This window comes from Triturus cristatus, chromosome 4_1 (assembly GCF_964204655.1).
Source record: "Triturus cristatus chromosome 4_1, aTriCri1.1, whole genome shotgun sequence".
Lineage (NCBI taxonomy): Eukaryota > Metazoa > Chordata > Amphibia > Caudata > Salamandridae > Triturus > Triturus cristatus.
This window is the reverse complement of record NC_140585.1, coordinates 612,658,768-612,680,958: the sequence shown is the minus strand read 5'-3', so window position 1 is coordinate 612,680,958 and position 22,191 is coordinate 612,658,768. Positions and strand designations below refer to the sequence as shown.

At 47.5% G+C, this 22,191-nt stretch overlaps 1 protein-coding gene across 2 annotated transcripts in view; it reads left to right on the top strand.

Moving 5' to 3' along the window:
• ACSS3 (acyl-CoA synthetase short chain family member 3) overlaps nt 1-22,191 on the top strand; it is a 1,078,787-nt gene that overhangs the window by 345,786 nt on the left and 710,810 nt on the right. For both annotated transcript variants that reach the window (XM_085652976.1, XM_085652977.1), the window contains one exon: nt 16,609-16,749. In XM_085652976.1, the coding sequence (XP_085509102.1) occupies nt 16,609-16,749 (141 nt within the window). The remainder of the gene's footprint in view (nt 1-16,608; nt 16,750-22,191) is intronic.

Sequence of the window (22,191 nt, the reverse complement as noted above, 5' to 3'; positions counted from 1 at the left end):
CCGGTCCCAGGATGATTGTTTCTGGTCGAGGGAGGACCTGGCTTGGCAGTTCTGGCTGGACTGTTCCCACAGGGAACAGGGTCGAGACTGATTTGCATATGGCTGGGTCCAAACTGGGGTGGTGTGGTGAGCAGAAGAATGATGGATTTAACCCAGATTCTTGTGACTTGGGGTGAATGTTTGCATTGTCCAGTATTCCATCCATCAATTGTTTCTTTAGCGCATGTTGCCCTAAGTGGGAAGGGTATGCCCAGACGTGGGTCCCGTGCTCACTACGCCACTGGATTCAAGCTAGCCTGGTTGATGTTCCGTCCATCAGTAGTTTCTTTTGCAGAGTAGAATGGCATAGGATGGAGTGGTGTAGAGTGGAGTGGTACAGAGTAAAGTGGAGTATCCTACACTGGAGTGGTATAGAGTGCAGTGGTGCATAGTGGAGTGGGTTAGAGGGGACTGGCGTTGAGTGGGGTTGAGTAGAGTGACGTAGAGTGCAGTGGTGCACAGTAGAGTGTAGTGGTGTACAGTGGTTTGGCATGCAGGAGAAGAGTTTTGTAGATTGGTGCAGTGTCATAGAGTGCAGTGGTGCAGAGTAGAGTGGCGTAGAGTAGAGAGGCATAGAGTTCAGTGGCAAAGACTGCAGTGTTGCAGAGTAGAGTGTTGCAGAGTAGAGTGTTGTAGAGTAGAGTGTTGTAGAGTGCAGTTGTGTAGATTAGAGTGGCGTAGAGAGCATTGGTGTAGAGTGCAGTGGCATAGATTAGTGCAGAGTGAAATTATGTAGAGTATAGTGGCATGGAGTGCAGTGGTGCAGAGCATGTTGGCGTAGAGTGCAGTGGCATAGAGTGTATTGGTTTAGACTGTAATGGCATAGAATATATTGGCAAGGAGCGGTGCATGGTGGATAGCAGTGGCTTAGAGTGGAATGGCGCAGAGATGAATAGAGTGCCATAGAGTAGATTGTTTCAGTGTAGAGTACAGTGTCGTAGAGTGCAGTTGTGCAGCGTAGATTAGAGTTGCTTAGAGTGGATTGGTGTAGAGTGCAGTGTCACAGAGAGCAGTGGCGTTGAGTACAGTGGTGCAGAGTAGAATAGAGTGGTGTATCGTTGCAGTGGCGTAGAGTGCAGTGGTTTAGGGTGATGCAGAGTATTGTAGAGTGCTGTAGAGTGCAGTGGTGCAGAGTAGTAGAGTAGATTGGCATAGAGGTCAGTGGCGTAGAGTAGAGTGGTGGAGAGTGGAGTGGCATACAGTGGTGGAGCATAGAGTGGAGTGTCTCAGAGTAGAGTGGTGTAGAGTGTAGTGCCATGGAGTAGATTGTTTCAGATTAGAGTAAAGTAGAGTAGCATGGAGTGGTGTAGGGTTGAGTGGAGTGTTGCATTGTATAGTGAAGTGGCATAGAGTGCACTGTTGCTGTGTAGAATGGCATAGAATGTAGTGCTGTAGAGTGGAGTGGTGCAGAGTAGAGTGGAGTGGTATAGAATGCAGTGGTGCATAAGTAGAGTGGGGTAGAGGGCACTAGCATAGAGTAGGGTGGTGTAGAGTAGAGAGATGTAGAGTGCAGTGTCCCGAAATGCATTGGGTTCTGGCACCAGGGTTCTGGTACCACAACAATTGAGATGATTAATTGCATAATGTAAAATACTATTGATGTAAAAGAGTGTTATAAAAGCATACGTCTGATTCACAAATATTGAATGTTAATCATGTTCATAACGTCTATGCTTTAAATGTTAATTGAAGAATAAATTGTACTGAATGTTAAATAGCCATCAGCTGTGCAGATTGCTGTCTTGGTCACCACGAAGGGTCTAGGCCACTTTTTCTCATTCATAACACATATGCATTGCAGACATATTGGCAATCTAGCACGCATATCGTTTTAATTACTAAAACTCAACACTAAAACGGAGTACGCTCTCCACCCACATTATTCAGTGGGACTTATACACGCTACAACGATTGCACCGATGATGATCAGCACGAAGAGGGCTAGCCAGGAAGAGGGCAGGACAGGAGAAGTGGGAGGGTGGGGAACGTGGGGAACCCAGAAGCCCGGGAGAGGGAGATAAACAGGACATCGAGATGAGAGGAGAGAAGTAGGAGGCTGAAGGGGAGGGGATGTAGGAGGAGGAGGAGAGAGGAGGGGAGCAGAGGGGGGGACAATCGGGGGAGGGAGAAAATGGGAGGGTACCCACAAGGGCCAGGGTATGCATAAAGGTCTAGGGCAGCTGGCATTGCCGCCCCTCCTGCAGGAGACCTATAATATCTAGCGTCCGCCGTCTTGAATGAAAGGTGCCCAGGTGAGGAGGAAGCTATCACCTTTGTTAAGTAGATTAGGGATGACTTGCTCCTACGAGGCCATCTGGTTCATGCCCGAGAACCATTTGTCATTAGAGGGGGTGATGCCTGAGCCCCAGTAGCGAAGGATGCAGGTCTTCGCCATAGCAAGTGCCGTGTGGAGTGGGCGTCCCTGCAGGCATGAGATGCCTGGGGAGTCTGTAAGGTTGTGTAGTAGGATCAAAGGGTGGTGCAGAGGTGCTGTGACTGGCAAGGTCTCGCTTAGGGTGGTGCCAAGTGGCTCCTAGACGGATCAGACTGTAGGACAGTCACAGAGTATATGAACCAGGTCACAGGGGTCACCATTGTAGCACCAGCAGTTAGCGTGGGGCAGCAGGCCTGCAGCCAAGAATCATTTCAGGGTCCAGTGCCAGTCATGTAGGGACTTAAAGATACAAAACTTCAACTGTGCCTCCCGGGCACCACGATCTAGCACCGCCAGGAGTTTCGCCCAGTCCCCCCGTTCATATTGTGTCTGGAGCCTGGTTTGCCAATTGATGCAGAGATTATTCAGTATGGGTAAGGAGAATAAAATGGCGACTCGATGCTGGAAAACTGGAGGGACCAGGGTCTCGCATCCAAGCCTTGGATGAGGCAATGCTGCAGCTGGAGATACTAATAGGACTGATGGGATGGTAGGCTAAACCCCTCAAGGAGCACTACAAAGGGTTTGAGGGCACCTTGCTTAATCACCTGTTGCCTGCAGAGTGCCACACACCCCAGTTCAGTACGTCGCTGCCTATGCTGAAGCCAGGGTTACTCCCCAGGGGCGCATGTTCATGGAGGAGAGGGTTCACCTCGAAAAGGCAGTGCCACAATTTTTCAATCCGTCTTGGACCCGGTATGGGTGCATCCCCTTTATAGAGGGGATAAACCCCTGAGGGCAATCCAGCTTGGTACGTTCCGCCATTGCCCACAACGGTGGCATCCCAGGAAGCATGTAAGTGAGCAGGGCCAAGTGTAGTGCCATGGCATTCTGCTCAACCGAGGGGAGACCCAGGCCTCCACAGGATTGATGGGCCACGAGTTGACTACTGGCCACCCAGGGCTGAGAGGACCCCCAGATGAAGGACCCTATGCCCTTGTCCATAATCACAGCAATGAAAGAGAGACCAACAGGGGGAGCATGCCAAGGACATAGGTGCATTGTGGCAGTCACAATCCTGACTGCCTGTACCCTGCCCCACAATGAGGGACCGAGGTGGGCTCACTTCTTGAAGTCCAGCTTTGTGTTTGCCAACAGGGGGGCGAGGTTATCCGTCACTATGCAGCCCAAGTAATGGATAACCTTCAACTGGAAAGGATAAGCTGATATTGCAGCACGGGTGGTAACCTGGTACATTGGAAATGCCACGTTTTTGTCCCAGTTGACCCAGTAACCAGAGAGTGCAGCAAAGCCAGAGACAACTTCCAAGAGGGCCGGAGGGAGGGGGAGAGGTCCGAGACGGTAAGCAGGATGCCGTCGGCATAGAGATAAATGGTTGATGTCCCTCCGGGAATGGGGATGCTGGTTAGACGCAGGGATTGACAAAGAGAGGCCGCAAGGGGTTTCATGGCGAGAAGGAACAGGAGGGGTGACAGCAGGTAACCTTGATTTGTCCCTTAGCGAACTGGAATCTGGTCTGAAAGAAATCCCCTATAGTTAACTTGGGCAGTGGGTTAGTCATAGACTTTAGTTATAGAGTCCTTACCTAGGCTGGATCTCTGGAGGGTCCTAAATAGGTATCCCCACTCCAGCCTTCTCGGCGTCCAGGGAAAGTGTAAATGCATCTTCATGCATGTCCTTGACTGAACACAGGGCATGAGCAAGTGTGCAGAGGTGGTTCCTGGAGGAGCGCCCGGAGATGAACCCTACCTGCATATGTTGAATCAGGGACTGGATGTTCCCGTTAAGCAGGGGTATGGGTCTGTACCTCGCGCAGAGTAGGGGATCTTTCCCGGGTTTAGAGAGAACCATGATTACAACTCTGTTGTAGATGGAACTGAGGGAACACAAGTGTTCATCCTTGTGAAAGCCTCATAGAGGAAGTCCACCACCTTCTCGCTCGTCCACTTGTAAAACTCTGAAGGGATGTTGAATTCCCTTCGGTCTTTATGGTATGGGACTCGAGAGATGGCCTGGTGGATTTCTGTCTTAGTGATTTCCCCTTGAACCAGATCCCTGCCTGACTCGTTGAGACTAGATAGGTGCACACTGTCAAAGAAGGCCTCCAGGCGGCCAGGATCATTTGCCACCTCTGGGGTATACAGGGCCTGGTAGAAGATCGCAAACTAGTTTACAATGTCTTGCGGGCAATTGAGGATTGTATGGCCGGAATGGCCAGGGCCGACTCCTGCTGACACAGCTGGGCTACCAGTAGCCTCCCTGCCTTAGTGCCTATTCATAATGACGACCTTTCAACCACTGGGGGGCATACTCTGCCTTATAAGTGTACAATGCATTAAGGTCCATGTGGCGGTGGAGGGGTCAAGGGATTGTCAGTGTAGAGGCGGGTTAGGGACGCAATATCGCCCTCAAGGGCCTTCTGTTGCGTCACCCTCTGAGCGTTGGCGAGGGAAGCATTTCTCATCAGCTGGCAACGGATGGTCCCTTTGGCTGCCATCCACAGGGTTTGGCAAGAAGTGACAGAACAGAACCCTTTTTGTGCTCTAGACATATGGACACATGAGACCGTAGCTTTGACCTGCCCTGGTCGGTGCGATAATGCAAGATGTTGTGACGCCAGGTTTTGCGGCTAGTGGAGGAGAACGCCAAGCCCAGGGAGAGGAGTGTAGGTAAGTAGTTCCAGAGTGCACTATACAGGATCTGAGATTTTCAGGAGAGGGCGACCACCAGAAAGTATTCCAGGTGGGACTGGGTGCCATACATCGGTGATAAAATGTACTCCCAGACCCCAGGGTGCGAGAGGGGCCAGAGATTTACGAGGCCGTGATCCGATGTGATGTCCACTAGGAGAGCCTGATCTGCATTGTTGCCCATGTCCAGTGGGACGGTGTGGTCAAGGACCGCATCTCGGGCTAGGTACCAGTCCACCCCTATGAGCCATTGGGTGGCCTTGATTTCTGTGAGGAGGCAGTTGAGCAGGAGGAAAAACTAGCACTTGGGTCCCATTGGTGCGTACACTGACCCAAATTAGAGCATCCGCTCGCCGAGTTAGAATAAAGCTTAGCAACTGTCAGTGTTTGTCCAGGTCGTGAGTATAGTGATGGGCAGGGACCTACGTAAGAAAATAGCAATGCCGCTTGTCCTAGCTTGCCTGGGCCCATCTGATGGCACTGCCGGACAACTGCTATCAACCACCTTCACCACCCAATCGATACGCAATTTCTCCGACTCCTCATGGGAGAGATGGGTCTCCTGTAAGAAGTCCACCATTAATGCATTTACCCCGCAGGTAGGACAGTACTTTCTTGCATTTAATGAAGTGCATGAGACCATTGACGTTCCAGGAGGTGGTATGCAAGGAGGAATGGGGCCAGGTGACACAGATAGCCATTGTAGCGTGGCGGTGGGATGGTGCAGGGGAGGCAGAGAGAAAGACAGAGGGAGAGAAGGGGTAGGAAATGAAGTAAGTGAGAGAGAGAGAAAAAACGAGAAAGAAAGAATCCCTCAGGCGAGGGGGGTGCAATGCAAAGGAACAGTGGAAGGAAGGGTGGGGGGGAAGGGCGCGATACTGGATTAGTGGTGAAAGCCGGGTAAAGACTCAAGGGTAATGATGGGACCCGGGGAAGTGAGAGTGGGTAGGAGATAAGGAAAGGGGAAAATAAAGCAGTGCGTAGCCTCGATGGGAGCCGGAAATTGTGTACTGTGATTCTAAACCTGGGAGTGCCGGAGGTACAATGGGGAGAGGTAAAGAGAGCAGGAGATGAGTTGTCAGATTGATGGCATAGCCCTGGGACAGGAAAGCGGTAGAGCCAGGGGCTTAGGTTACCAAGGGTCCTGGGGGGTAAACAGTGGCAGCGTGGAGGTACAATGTGTGGGGGTGGACAACGATGGGGGGTGGCACACGCATATGGCCTGAGGTACACAAGGGGGGGGGGTGTCAGGAGAATAGGGAGGAGGCGGGCCGAACAATGCCAACAGCAGATCGAGGGCTCACCTTTCGAGTCACAGGGACCCGGGTGGTATGGGGTAGGGGGTGGAGCAGCGTGTATGACTACAAACTGTCCAACAAAGGAAAACAGAGCGAAACATTTAGGCAAGAAAGGTATACTGAGACATCCGTGTGGAGGGTGACGAATGTCCTGTGGAGCAGTGGCCTGAACAGGAGTGCAGTAGCCAGGGCAAGGAGATAAGCACCTCAGTCCTCAGGTAGGCCAGGTTTTAGTATGGAATGGGATTTGTCATGGCTCTGATACTGAGTAAGGGTAGCCACCGGTTTGAGGGCCATGTCCGTGCTGTGCTGTGATCGAGCTAAGCAGTCCAGTTCCACCAGAACCCCTGTTTCTGCCAGCTATGGGAGGGTTGTTTGACGAGTGGAGCGCATCAGGGGAGTCCATAGGCGCAATGTCCATCCTGTGTTCGGAGAGGCCGTCCACGAACGAGCGCCGGTGAACCGGGTTAACGAAGTCCTTGGACCTGCCTTCTTTTGGAATCCGCATACATGCCAGTTTGAATAGTCCGAATTTGATGTCCAGCTTCCGCAGTTGGGTTGGCATAGTCAAGAAGGCCTTCCTCTTATCGTTGGTCTCTTCTGAAAAGTCAGCAGCAATGTGGATCTTGTGCACCTCAAAGCCATAGAGGGCTTTGGAGCGGGCCGCAGTCAGGAGCTGGTGTACCTGCTCATAGCGGAGTAAGCAGGTAATACGAGGGCGTGTCAACTCCGATGCCGCCAGATGGGGTGGACCTAGACTGTGGGCTCTCTAGATCTTCAAGGGGAGAGAAGGTCGACCCTGTTAGCATAGGGATAAGGTCCCTGAGGAGGCTCCGATTGTTTGAGCCCTCTGCACATTCTGGGAAGCCAAAAAAACGTACCTTGTCCCTCGGGCTTCTATCCTCTAGGTCAGGTAGTTTGTTTTGCAGGTACCGAAGCCCCCTGACTCTGTCCAGTAGGATTTTGAGGCACTCTTCCACTGTAGAGAGGGGGCGCTCCACCCCTTTTACCCTGTCCTGGAAGCCTGTCATATCGGCCCGGATGGATTTTGATTCCGCAGTGAGGTCAGACATTTTGGTTTTTCCTTCCCTCCCAGGCGGCGGCCAACCGCTGTGATCTCCTGAAGGATGCGGTCCATCATGGGGTTGCGTTTCGGACAAGATGAGGTCATAGCGGCTGATGCAGAGGACATTACCTGGGGCACAGATGCAGGGTGAGGGTGGGAGATCACCTCTGTGAAGAGTAACTGGCAGGTGGACTTGCTGGAGGGCATCGTCGATTCTCCAGGTAGAGAGGTAGGGAGTCTGGCCACCCGGGTTGTAGATGGTCGGTAGGCAGTCCCCTTCCACTGCCAAGGTAGCGGGGCCTAAGGGGTAGATGTAGCATGGAAGGATCTCCGCTCTGGGGGAACTGTTCCAGCCCCTCCCCCCATGGGCCAGCCAATGCCCATTGTCGCAAGCAGCCCATTGTATATGGCATGCCTCGGACTCTTCTGAGCCCGCACTAGGAAGGATGGTATTGCACTCCTAAACTGCAGGCTGGTCCCGGGGTCAATGGAGTGCAGTGTCAAGGGACGGGGAAAATACAGTTCCGTTAGGTCAGAGAAGTGTGGAAGGCCAGTGGTGGGCAGAAGGGTCGTTAAGAGCTAAGAAGGTAACTAGAGCACTTTGGGGGAGAACACAGTCTTGCAGGGCCACAGATCATAGTAGGAGAAGGGGGTGTCCTTGCCAATGAGCTGGGCAGAGAAGACAGCATGCCACTGCCTGTTGTCCCAGAAACCCATCTGCTCTTGGTGTCCTGGCCAGATCCAGGCCAGTCCCTAGGGCATACAGAGCCACTTCCAGACACTCCTACTAGGGTGCCCAAGGTACACAAGAACACTACTCATGCTTGGACCTGAGAGCAGGGGGCAATAAAGAAAGCAAGGAGGAAGGGGTGGCACTCCACACCCACGGTGGGGTGTTCCTACAGTCTGGCTTCTGTGGGGGGTGAGGGGTACTTGGTCCAACAGTGATGCAAAAGGGCTGTCGGGGCAAGAGGCCTTTGGTGCTGAAAATGTAACTCTCTCACCCCAGTGTAGGCTCCAGGAGAACCAGACAACCCCTTGTGGCTCATGGGGCAGAGTGGGAAAGCTGCGATCAGGCCCCATTCAAAACGACAAGCAGAGCGAAAGGGGAAGGTGCTGTAACACACACCGTGGGAGAGCCAGGGTCCTTCTATGTAGATGTTGCACCACCGGGGCCTCAACTCATCGGTGGGTCACCTTAATTGTCAGGTCCACTGTCCAGCTGCCCCTTGGCTGCCCGATGGGCAGCTGGTGGGCCTGGGGCATTCATTGTCAGTTAGAGCCAGTAAAGGAGTCCAGCGATGTTATGGTGCGGGCCTCTCCGGGATCCTCCAGACTCGTTGCTGAGGCTAGCAAATGTCTGTGTTCCTTGCTGGTAGGCCTCCGGAAGAAGCAAGGAAGGGAACGGAGACACCTCCGTCTGGGTAAAAAGACAGGGTGATGGCGGCGCAGAGTTGCAGCTTGATGCCGTGTCACAACCATGTTGGTGCCGAGTAGATTTTAGTGGATTAGCATAGAGTGCTGTTGCGAAGGGTGCAGTGGCGAAGAGTGTAGTGGCATAGAGTGGTGTAGAGTAGAGAGGAGTGAAGTGCCATAGACTGAAGTAGTGCAGAGTAGAGTGCAGTGACGCTGTGAGGAGTGGCGTATTGTGGAGAGGTGCAGAAAAGAGTAGAGTGGAGTAAAGTGGAGTATGCATTGTGTGCTTTTAAACACAACACATATTCAATTGAAATTACCATTACATTTGCGCTGATGTACAATTTTACTCATAAAAGTATGCAGCACAAACAATAATGTGTGGAAATGCCATCACCTAGCGTTTTGATTTTTTTTGATCATATTAAAATATTTGTTCCACCACACTTCATATTTAGCATAAAATTTGCTTTATTTGTGCTTCTCTAAATCTGATATATTCTGACATATTTGCATAGTTAATTTACAGACATTTACATTTTTTTGTGTGCTAGAAAAACAATGTGCAGCCTTCCTCAAGCTCTCTGGAAGACAGAGCCTGACATTTGACCTCCACATCAAATGTGACAAGATAAGAACAAGATTTAAAGGCCTGCTTACAGAAATCTTGTACTGGTGGAAGAATACAGTAAATATGGTGTGGGCAACGAAAGGGACGAATTCAAGCTGGACAGCCTAAAACACATAGAGCCAGCAAATAGAAAGCAAGCAAATGTGAGTTACAGATCACAAAGCCAATGGTAGGAAATGGGCATGGTGAATTTCCAGGCAAGCTCTCTGACTGTCCCCAAGATGTGGTTAGCAAACCAGATACCTGCGCTGTCTGGTAGACTTTGGCCTCAAAAGTACTGTGAAGCGTTACTATGACAAGACATGTCTAGCGTAATAAGATAGGAAATTTGAATGAACAACAAGCGGAAAAGTACTAAAAACTAATGGCCCGACCCTGGAATTGGTGCAACTTCCAGGAAATGTCACCTTCTGAAATGGAGGAGAAGCAGTACACAATTGAGCGCAATGTCAACCACTCCTTCCTTGGAAAGTGAGTGTAACTTTGGTGGAAACGTAGTAAGCCATATCTAAAAATCTTATCTAAGAAACAGACAAGAAAAAAAGTAAGCAAGTCAGATAAGAGCTCTGAATTTAAAGAAAATAACTAAATCTAAAAATGACCTAACCAGGGACATAGCAACCTAAATTCTAGGTCTCAGACACTGACCTGCAACCAAAAGTACTAACCCAAACAAAATTGAAAAAAATTAAACAATCTTCAGAACTTAAGAAACCAATTCAGTCATCAAGAACAGGTAAGTAACAGGATGCAGATGGAGTCATTACGTGTGGCACCACCTAGGAGGAAAGGGTGCCAAATCAATACAAATGCATTGAGAACCTTCACATAAAGAGAAAGAAGAATGCAGATACAGTCTTCACTATAGCTGAAGAGTTATGGAGCCTTTTAGAGGCCCAGCAATTAAAGGGTATCGAGCGAGGCAGGGTAGAGTATGTGCGCAATGCAACATTTAGGAGGTGCTATTGGTGTGTACTTCTCCCTAAACCAGGACATTAGAGAGGAGAGTTTGAGAGCTGTTGGCATCACAAAACCACAGGCAAGAAGGTATGCACATCACACATTAGCCACAGTGGTACACATCAAGAGGTAAGCTCCTCGCTTTGTAGCAGCTACTAGTCAGATTGCAGCGGCACTTCTCTTTCATTGCAAGGTCACATCTTCAAGTCAAGGCTGTATGCCAAGATGTGCCATGTGAAATAAAATCTGAAGTCATGACAGTAAAGTCCAGAGATGCAGGAGCAATAAGATTGATGTCTGTAGGGTGGGATAATCCAAACATTTGTCAGGATTTTGTACAGAATTCCATTCAGCTGGTCAATTGATCAAAAGTGGAGGTTGTATTACTATTCCTCAGATACAGATTGTTTGTAGTGGATTTCTACTACAGTTTGGAGAGCTACTGTTGCAGATTCACATAAAACATAGTTCCTGGATGAAGAAGGAGACCAGGTTTTATGGGTACGTAAGAAAGATAGTGGAGAACTAGTCAGTGGTTTCTAAGACCTGTTGCCCTAGATGAAAATAAGCATGCATTACAGAGGTTATTAGATTTATATGGAGGTGTCATAAGGGTGTGCAGGGGTTTTCAGTCACTGCATTCATTTGAGAAGTGTGGTCTAGCTTGAGGTAAGTTATGGTAATCAGAGTATTGAAGTAATGTAAGTCTGTGACCAGAAGACAGGAGAGTGATTAAAATGTGTAGTTTTGGCCAGCTCGGTCCAGCTGGAAGCTGGGAAATAATATGATTAAGTGACATACAATGTGGTTTGGAGATAGGAGTGTTGGATTCCAGTATAGACTGAACATAGGTCTCTGGATATTGTCTAGAAAGGATTTGGATTTCTGTTGGGAAATGATTTTCTCAAAGTTGAAGGCAATAAAAGAATGAGCCAGGAGTGGCCTGTTTTTGTATCAAAAATGTGTGTGACTAAGAAGATCTCTAGTTCCCTCAGGACCATGTATTGAAACAGTGGCAATATAGGTATTGATGTATTGAAAGTGTTGTATCCTACCAGACGTAGGCAGATGGATTTTAAGTATTTCTTTATTAACTTCAAGCTGCAGGATGGTAAGTATGTACATTTGTCCATCAGCCTGGTGATCCTTATTCTCCAGCCCCACCAGGAGCAGCCTGCCTGCTGCTCAGCCCATCTTCCAACTGTCACCACTCGTCCAGACAGGCACCTAAGCATTCCAAGCATCACAGTCACACCAACATTCCACTGTCAACACTCACACTGGCTGAGCAACTGGGAGATAGCTCAACTGGGATACATATACTCAGATGAGTAGGATATAACAGAATGTTTGTTTTGATCAGCACGGGTCACAATAGAGCGAATGCTATTGCATGAGTTCCATTGCAAGCCAGTATTCTAGTGTGTTCTGCAATGATTAGCTTTGTGATGGCATTTAATGTTTATGCCAGGGCTTAAACATGGCTATAATACAAGTACCTGCAACATTATTTATACCCCATTGATGACTGAAGGCAAATCTAAGCACCTGTTGAAGAACTGGTAACACATTACTCTGAATGTTGTTCAGTAATTATCTAATTCTCAAAGCAAAATGGCTCTGCTGAATGACGTGTATATGGACACTTTCCGAATGCACAACAGCCTTTGAAGTCTGTCATTTTTGTGGGTTGTACAAAGAAAGATGAGCAACCCAAGCATAATTAAGGATAACAATTTGAAGCTGAGATTTTGATCTGAGATGATGTCTAGTTTTGTGTCTACACAAAATTACCCCTGAGAGCCGAGAGAGTCAATTCCATTGATGACCATTTGTGTGATGCAGAGAGCCTTGAATGACATTCACCTCTTAATTGGGAGAAATTGATGAGCTTAAAAAGACAGTATGATTGGCCGCAGAATTTTGTGTGCACCAGCAGTCATCTTGCTACAGACTGTGGCATCAATTTCAGCTTGTACAAGACGTACTCGGGTGTCTGTAGATACGTCCCATTGATATAGTTAAGTCTGGATAAGATAAATGCAATAGTTGTTTGTACTTATTGCATGAATACAAGATGAGGGCAAATCCTACAAAGGAAAATTGACATTCTCACTACGCATAAGAATGCCTCACACTGATTTCGCTGAAGGCAGCCAGGCAGGAGTAAAACATTTGTACATAGTAAAACCCAATGCAAAGAATGCATGGACATGGTCTCTGCAATGGGGACGGTGCATCTAATTCTTTTAGCTGAAGAAAAAGGAGTTAAGGGGCAACAACTGATTAACATTTGAGCGGTGGATACTCATTTACTCATGTATCCTTTTTGTTAAAATAGTACTCTGGTACCTTCCACAAAACGGTGCCCCTGTTGCTTCTAAATTAAGGACAGGTGTTCCAACCAAATAGAGTAAGAGAGGAGGTATCTAGAAGTTACAGTGGTCAGTAACTTGTGCTTGAATCTCAGAGCTACTCATTTTGCACAGAATATCTGATAGAATAATGAAGGAAATGAGGTTTTATAAGACCGATTAGGATTCCACTTTCAGCCTGGAAACTGTTTTGCTTGTTTCCACGAAGATCAAATGGATGACCTAAACAAAGGACAACCTAAAATGACTGTCTGCAGCTTCTAGCATTCTCAGCTGACATCTTGTGTCCTTAGGTGCTAATATCGCTTAGTGAAAGTCATCCCTTTCTAGTCGATGCATTCTCTGATCCAAAGCTTTACTTCCGCTTGCTTCGGTATACTCCGAATGCTAAAAGAATAATTGACGCTTCTACCGCTGGAAAGTAGAAGGATTGTGGTGCATGCTCTTGTTTTAACAAACAATGGAAGGAGTACACCCTCAAAGGTAAGTCAATACCTCAAGGATAAAGAGAGGTGCACCTAGTTGGTGACATGCTTCATCATCGGGGTGCCACCTGGAGAGCAGAGTGCCATCCGGGTGTGCTACGACACCTGACTACAGTGGAGCTGGTATTTTTTGTGTGGTGCAAGTGCTAAAGGTGAATTAAAAATTGGTCAAGTCTCGATCACCTTCGAGACGCGGTTGCGGGTTACGGTTGTAGGCTTAAGAGCTGATCCAAGTTTCCACTTAATTGTGGTGAAACTTGATTACTTGATTACGTGACCTCTGCATCCTCGAGGCACCCTCATCCCGCATCAATAGTACATTCCCACTGTAAATACAGGATGGAACTTTTTCATCTAACCAAGGGTAGGATACACCTTAGCGTGTGTAGACCGCCCGGGTTAGCACCATCGGTCCTGAAGAAAACCTGGAGATTTTTTCCATTAAGGTTGAAACATGTAGACCTACTTCACTTTGTTCACTTCACATTTTTGTTCGATACCACAGGTCAATCTAACCTCATATGGTATCCCCAATCCATTTTTAACATTGTTCAATTGCTCCATGAATAAAAAAAAATTTTGATAGCGAGTTAAATTTGACCAATTTTTAATTCACCTTTTAGCACTTGCACCACACAATAAAATACCAGCTCCACTGTAGTCAGGTGTCGTAGCACACCCGGATGGCACTCTGCTCTCCGGGTGGGACCCCGATGATGAAGCATGTCACCAACTAGGTTGGTGAGTGAGGGGTCTTCTATAAGAAAGGTTATACTTTCTCCTTTCAGTGCACCTCTCTTTATCCTTGAGGTATTGACTTACCTTTGAGGGTGTACTCCTTCCATTGTTTGTTAAAATTTGTTCTAGGGGACTAGGAGTACCCCTAACATAGAAAACCCTTTCTCTCCCATTGTTTTTCTAGTGCATGCTCTTGTGACATCAAAGCTTGACTATTTCATTGCCTGTTCCTTGGTCTTTCCAAATCCTTGATCCAGCGTTTGCAAGTGGTTCAAAACACGGCTGCCAGAACCATCGTGAGATCAAGACCTAGAGCTTTTATGACTCCGATTCTTAAATCCTTACACTGGCCCTGCCTTAAAGAGCGGACTGACTTTAAGGCTATGACCATCTTTTTTAAAGCCTTCCACAAGGCTGGAACCGGGTATTTAATCAAATGAGTTAACCATTACTCCACATCCAGACCCCTGCGTTCTTCTAACGCCAACCTGGCCATCGTGCCCAAAATACGCCTTGTTTGTACTAGTTGTAGATCTTTCGGCTTTCTGGGCGCAAAACTATGGAATAGCCTTCCGGAGACTCTGAGGCTTGACACTGAGTTACTTTCCTTTAGAAAGAATCTAAAAACATGGCTCTTTAGTCCATAACAGGCTTCTTCCACTCATTTCACCCGCTGTCTATGCGCCAGGAGACTCTAGCTTGAGTAGCAGTGCGCTTTATTAAATACTGTATTTCATTTCATTTCATCCCTGTCTAGTAGAAAGATCTTCGTAAAGGGATACTGCAGAAGAAGGTAGCAGAAATTATGTTAAGGGTCATGTGTGTTTTAGAGATGCTGATTATAGGAGGCCATCCTCTGTGATAAGAAAACAGATATTTAGAATATGGAAACCTGGTGGTATGCAAAGATGTTATTTTTTGATAACTGTTTGGATCTTGGTTTGGCCAGCTGGCTTTCCTGCATTAATGTAAGTTCTCGGCTAGCCTGTCCCTGTGTCTGGTGTTAATGTGTTCACTTTGTGAAGGGTGGTCTAGTAGAAACGAGGTGCCCTTTTCTTTGATGCTCAGCTGCTTACAGACTCATTTAGTTAACTTGAATTATGTAACCACCTCTCTCTGGAGTCTAGCTCTGCTTCTTACTGACATTTCGGTTAAGCTGGATTACAGCACATCCTCTAGAAATGTTGTCACGTGACCTGGTGGGGACATTATTGACATCACTAAGTTAGCATTAGCCTTTCAGCCATGTTTCAGCTGTGCACACGTTACTGGCTGCTTTTATTTTGCAATGACTCTGTCCGTGCCTTTCACATGGGCACTGTTCGCTGTGTTGGTTCTCTGCCTGTTCCTGGAGTTTAGTCTGAACATTGTGAGCAAGGTCGATAAACAATGCCCCCTGTTGTTCAGGTCAGGCCCTAGCACTTAGACACAACATACCAATGGAGCTGGTGGGAGACTAGCATTTTGATATTACGGGAATGCAAGCATGGGAAATACACACTTGGAGAGGAATCTTTCCATGGAGAGGAGCAATGCAGTTCCTATGATGTAGATCTACCATCTGGGCACTAAGGTATGGGGTCTGCTGACAAAGCCCAGAGATCTTCTGTTATATAATAATACCTATTAGGTTCAGCCGAGGTTAGGCTGAACTGTCTTTTCTCTATTGTCTTTTCATTATAACATCTCCCTTCATGATATATGGCCTTGTTGCTGTGTTGAAAATATTTGTATTATGCCTTTTTTCTGCTTGTTGTGGCATGTATACTGCAATATAGAGCACAAATGTTCAAATAAATATTCTAAACTGTTTCATGTCTTTGTCAGACTTTATTGTGGACAAAAACAAGAGTGCGAGCGAAAGGGTTTTGCCTTGTTACCGAGATTCCTGAGAGAGTCTGGAGTGTTGTGTTCTTGGGTGTCTAATCATTTGCTTCTTTGTGAGTGTGTAGTGTAGGAGAGAGAGTGAGACACTATACCTAGTCTCTTCTGGGCTCGTGGGAACTAAGGTGGTGGGAAGGCTTACCCCCAAATACCAAGGTCCCATAATCCTGCGCATAGTTCTGTGTATGTGCAGAATCCCTGCAACAATGTGAAGGCCTTCGTTCCTGGCATACTCCCAACATTACAGTCTATCTATATGATGTGAATTCAGAGAGAAAACCTTTTGAGAAGCACCACTTGCTTACAGCAGTAGTTCTACCAAACACAATCCAACCTATCAATATTAACATCCACCCCATTGCATTTATAGCACCTGGTTCTTTTTCATGGAAATGCTCAGAGGCTAATATGCGAATGCTGGAAGCAGCATATATTGAAAGGCTGGGAAGTGCTGTGGGTGAACGTACAGGAGCTTGTCATTTTCAATGCTTTAGCAAAGGGATAATCTGTGACGAGAGACTGAGTGAGTGACCGCAGTACTGGAAAGCCTAGTTACAAACATGTTAACAGTCGAAGACATGCATGTATTTCACTGGATAGGCTTCAAGTAACTATAGGATTTTTCGTTTAGGAAACTGTTCCTTTGGCTGCAGGACGTGACCTCGACTGGAATGAAGAACTGGCCAAAGCCCACCCCCATGACTGCGTTCCTGTCCTCTCAGATCACCCCCTCTATGTCCTCTATACATCTGGCACTACAGGGATGCCCAAGGTAGGAAATATATGTATTTATGGAAACCCTATGGGTCTGTTTGCGAAGTCTGCTAGTCTGGTCACTGTATGCATCCTTTGTCGAGTATCTTTTAAGCACTGGCTCATTTATGCCCATTACCTGCCTGTGTACATAACTCGCGTTACCAGAATAGGTGTTATGTGGATTCTATTAAATCTTCAGACAGCTACTTATTGGAGTTTATTTAGTTGAGGTGTTTATCAATCCTCTGCAGTGTTGTAGGGGACTGTTGAGCTGCGTACTTGGAATGCATACATCTAAAACAAAGAGACCTTTAAGTGGCACAGAGGCATGGGAATATTGTAGAAATAATATGCCAAGTACCCTTGTTTAGAGTTTTTTTTAATTAACCACTGCTACAAGTAGAATTTGGAAATGAAGGGCTCAGCAGCTGCATTGGGATTCTGAGAACACTTGATGATGTGCTGTACCATAAACAATCTACAAAGCCATTCAGCAGGAAAGCAGGCATTTAGCGTCAGATTTGTGCGCACATTGTAAATACAAAATGCACTGCTTTAGAACTTGAGACTGGGTTCTGTTCGATCTTGTTTCAGGTCGAGCGTCTAAAATAAGATGATACCTGTCAAAAAGTAAAACCCTCAGATTCACAGCTCTGTCCTGGCAGGCTTTTCCACTTCCTCTCGCAACTCTTTAATGCTTTGCCTTTGGAGTCTCAAGTACCTTTAAAGGATGGTGCATTACACACAAAGTTCGACAACTATAAAGCGACACTTTTCTAAAAGAAAAATTAATTGTTGCTGGAGAGTCAACAGGATAAGAAGCAAAGTCATAGCGCCAAGAAATCTAAACATTCAATCGGGCCTTTTGATTAGCACCAAGAATACGAGACAACATTCCTCAAAGCATCTGCATAATCCTGAGCATTTTATCTTTTCACAAAGACCATGAAACCCATCTCTTCTAGGTGAACACAGAGGACCCGATCACGGTACCGTGTAATTGAGCTGGAAAGGGAGTTTGAAGACTGTTAGACCTGGCACATTGGCGTGAGTCTCCCTTCCATTTTTCGCTGTTGCCGCATGTATTTTTGCTGGTGTTAGTTGCTCAGGGCACTGTGCCACTGCTGTCCAGTGCCACAGTGCAAGTGCTCCCTTTTGTAAATTGATGTATGATTTGTGATTCCATGATTGGTTGGTTTGGTTTACCTGTCAGACCCTAGTACAGTGCACCAGGAGTGCCCAGGGCTTGTAATCCAAAGGCTGCTGGTGGGCTTGCAGCACTGGTTGTGCCACCCACAGAAGCAGCCTGTAAAAGTGTGTCTAAGGTCTGCCATTGCAGAGCCTGCGTGCAGTCTGGTACTGCCATGCTGCCTAGGCAAGTGCACCCACTTGCCAGTCCCTAAACCTTCCCTTTTCTTCATATCAGACACCCCTATGGTAGGCCCAAGGGCAGGGTGCATTGTAAGGATAAGGTAGGACATGCCCTGGTGTGTGTGGCATGTTCTAATAGTGAATTACAGCCATTTTCGTTTTTCACTATTGCAAGGCTACCTGTTCTCCATAGGCCAGAATGGGCAGTTTGGTTATTACATCTTATAATCCTAACTGACTCAGAGAACATGGTAGAAATTCGAATTTAGTATGCCTGAACTCAGGGTGATAAAATACATCTTTTAGTGAAGTTGGTTTTAACATTCTGTGTTTGAAAATGCCACTTTTAGAAAGTAGGCATTTTCTTGTCTAACCATTCAAACCTGCCTCTGCTAGGCTGTGTATTCCTTTGTCTGGAGTTTGAGTGACAGGGCTGGGGAATTACAGGAGACAGGGTGAGGTGTCCCAGTGGTGAATAGAGAGATCTACATCCAGATGGGTGGGAGGAGTTGCACCTGGGACCTGAATAGGGTTGTGCCTGCCTTCCACAATGCTGGCTTCACTTCCTGTGGAGCGGCTGATGTCTCTGCCCTGCACAGTGAATGAAGAGAAGGAATCCTGTCAACAAAGTGCTCCAGGGCTGTACTTGCCTTCCACAATGCTGGCTCCACCTCCTGTGGGGCGTCTAATGTTTCTGCCCTGCACTGTGAAAGGAAAGGAGAAGTCTGGTAAACGGAGTGCTCAGGAAATGGTTTGGACTGGGCAAAGGCCCCTCTGGCTTCAGAGGACAAAGGATTTCTGGGTATAAATATTGGGACCCTGATCCCAAGAATTTAGATCACTTCGGGAAAACAAGAAAAACCTCTGCTGAGGGAGGAACCAGAAGAAGCTAAGGAGGAAACTATCCCTGAAACTGGGGGATTGGCCTGCAGTGGTTGCCTTACTGCCAAAGAGAGGAGAAAGCAACTTTGTGTGTACTTTTGCTCAACTTGTGAAGGATCTCCAAGGGCTTGGAAAAGAGCTTGCCTCCTGCTGAAGTCTCAGGAACAACAGACTTCAGCTCCCCAGAGTTCTTTGGAAGTGCCTGCCGCTGTTGTTGGGCCTTCTGAGGGACTGCGTGTCGCAAGGAGCTGGAAGCGCGACTCAAGAAGGAGAAGCATGCCGCCGTCAGAGCTGTTGTCGTCGCATCTCGTAAAGTGTGTCGCCGCTGCAGCATCGCATCGAGCGGAAGCGTCTCGCATCATCCAGGAAGTGTCTCGCAACGCCGAAGAAGCGTGTCGCCATCGCAGCCATCGTAGTTGTCGCATTGCACCGCATCAAGAAAAGCGCCTCGCATCCACGGAGAAGCGTGCCGCCGTCTGACCTGCTGTCGTCGCATCGCGTAAAGCGGTGTCGCCGCTGCAACATCGCATCGAGCGGAAGTGTCTCACAAACATTGGAGAAGAGTACCGCTGCCAAGGCCGCTGTCGTTGCATCGCGTAAAGGGTGTTGCCGCTGCAGCTGATGCATCGAATCGAGTCTTCTCGCAGCATCGGAGAAGCGTACCGCATGTGGAAGATCTTCACGTCTTCATTTCTTTGCACCAAAAACTTCATCGCATCAACATCGTTGCAACACTTTCGTTGCCCTGCGTGTCGCATCTAAAAGGTACATTGACCTAAAGTGTTGCATTAAAGAACTTAGAACTAAGCAAAATTCTACCAGTAACAGTTTTGTGTGTTTTTGTCGTTTAATGGTCTTGTGGTAAATCTATATAAAGAATACTTATTTTTTATATAAAACCTGTGTGGTGTCCATCTGTAGTGTTGTCACCTGGTTACTGTATGTGTACTGTAAAATGCTTTACACACTGCCTCTGAGATAAGCCTGTCTGCTCGTGCCAAGCTACCAAGGGGGTGAGCAGGGGTTATTTTAGGAGTGTACCCCCTTACCCTGACTAGAGGAGGAGGTCCCTATTTGTCACAAGTGCATACCTGTGCCAACTAGAGACCCCCAAGTCTAACAAAGACTAATCGGGAACTACACGGAATGTAGACTGCCACATTCCTCACACCCCGAACATGTCACCAGCTGAAATCTGGTGAACTTTAAGGGTGTGTATAGGCCGAAAATGTGCCAGTGTGATATTCTGGATTTCTCTGGTAATTTGCAATTTTGGGGGGGAAGTTGGAATCTTATGGGGCCGTAATCTGTATGCATTGTGATTGTTTGCGTCGACGCACCTTTTAAAAGGTGCACTGTGCGCACTATTATGATGTATGCGCTACGGCTGCCCTGGGGGCAGCGCATTCATGTGAAAACTCTGTGTTTTCACAGTGCAAGTGGCACCCGCCTGCACTTTTACAGGGTAATAGAGATCCCCTTGCAAGGGGATCCACTTTACCTGCTGCACAGGGCTGCTCTCAGGAGGTGAACTGACAGTGCGCTACCTTTTAAATGGTGCACTGTCAGTGCGCCTCCTGAGGGATGCTTTGACTCTGTGCCCCCTGTCTGTAATATGGCACGGGCACAGAGTCAAAGGAATTTCTTCATTTGCATAGGGCACGATCCTATGCAAATGAGGGAACATTCTCTGAAGGTAGCACTAGCACCAGCGCTATTGGGATCACAGAAGGGGACGCACAAGCATCTGCGTCCCCTTCAATAATACCAAAGAGCCCCGGGGACGCGCAAAGCGGGTGCAAACGACCATTGTGCCCCCGGGGCACTTATTGTAATACAGCCCCTGGTATTTACACATCCCAAAATTACAGATACAGGTAGCATCTGTAATTTTAGGTGCAGGAATACGAGTGTGGTTTTCCCTACGAGACCCGTGATTGGGCCATGGTTTTTTTTAATTGTAAATCTGCATTTCGCTGTCTCACTCCACCAGATGTTATCCTGCTACTATATTCTACCTCTCTGCATTTGGAAAGTACCTGTATAATAATGTAAAAAAAAAAAAATCCCTGGTCGGTTCTCTGTTAACCTCAAGTAGTTTTGTTCATTAAGTCCACACAGTTTTTTTGCTTTTAGTCATCTAGATTTGGGACCTTTACAATGGGTAAGTGTTACCACCTGAGTCTTCTCATGGTCATTTCCCCGTAGTTGGAATGAGTGTGTTTACCACAACTGTTCATTTTTTATGATAAGGACAATGCAATGCAGCTAGGGTAAGAGAACTGGGCTGTCTACACAGAAACATGTGTGCACACACATGTGCAGATTGCTTGCGTGAGACTACTGTTGTGTGTAGCCCGGTAATTGCATAAGAGAAGAGTCGTCTCTGCCAGGGTATGTGGTGACTTGGGGTAGGCCTTGTAATGTTAGTGGGCATTGATTTATAGGTCAGCAGGATTTACTGGAAAATCTGTAGTGTTAGTGAATTATGCACATAGATAAAATCTGCCTTAATGTGCAGTTTCACTCCACTGAGAGCTACATAGTCTAGTGAGGTGTCAAACTGAAACATGCACACGTTTGGCATCTAGAACTTTCCACCCACACTTATAAACCCCTGCACAAGGGAGAGACAGTGAGCAAGACCCTGGACCTGGATGTGATGGCAGCAACGCCTCGGACAGCTGGAAGGAGATGCCAACTGATGCCCCTGAAGGACTAAGACTTTACAGCTAACCCCCAGGACCAGATGGGTCTCCCCAGTGCCAGTAGCGCTGGCCCCCTGAGGACTAGATGGGGAAGACTTGGGCTCCACTGCCCCCACGGGTGGGGTGCAAGACAGCCAGGAAGTCATGAGGCCTGAGTAGGATAGAGCAGAGGAGAAGGCTGGCGCAGGGAGTCAGTCAAACCAGCTCTGCACAATGTACGTCCCTCTGAGGTCAGGAGGCCTGTTGAAACTGTTCCAGGTGGCTAAGGCTCGCTGGAATAAGTAAAATAAGCTCAAGATCAGGAATATTGGTCCAATGTGGCCAGAATTATGCCCCTTTAAAAATTGCCCAATTTAACATGCCTAAACTGAGCGGTGGAGCGTGTTGGGCTCTGCCATGGCTTCTAAACGTACTCTCAAGGTGGGCTATTGCCCAGAGGTCAGCGTGAGAAAGACTTTACCACTTATTGGGCAGAGGGACGAATGTGTGTGGCCCCC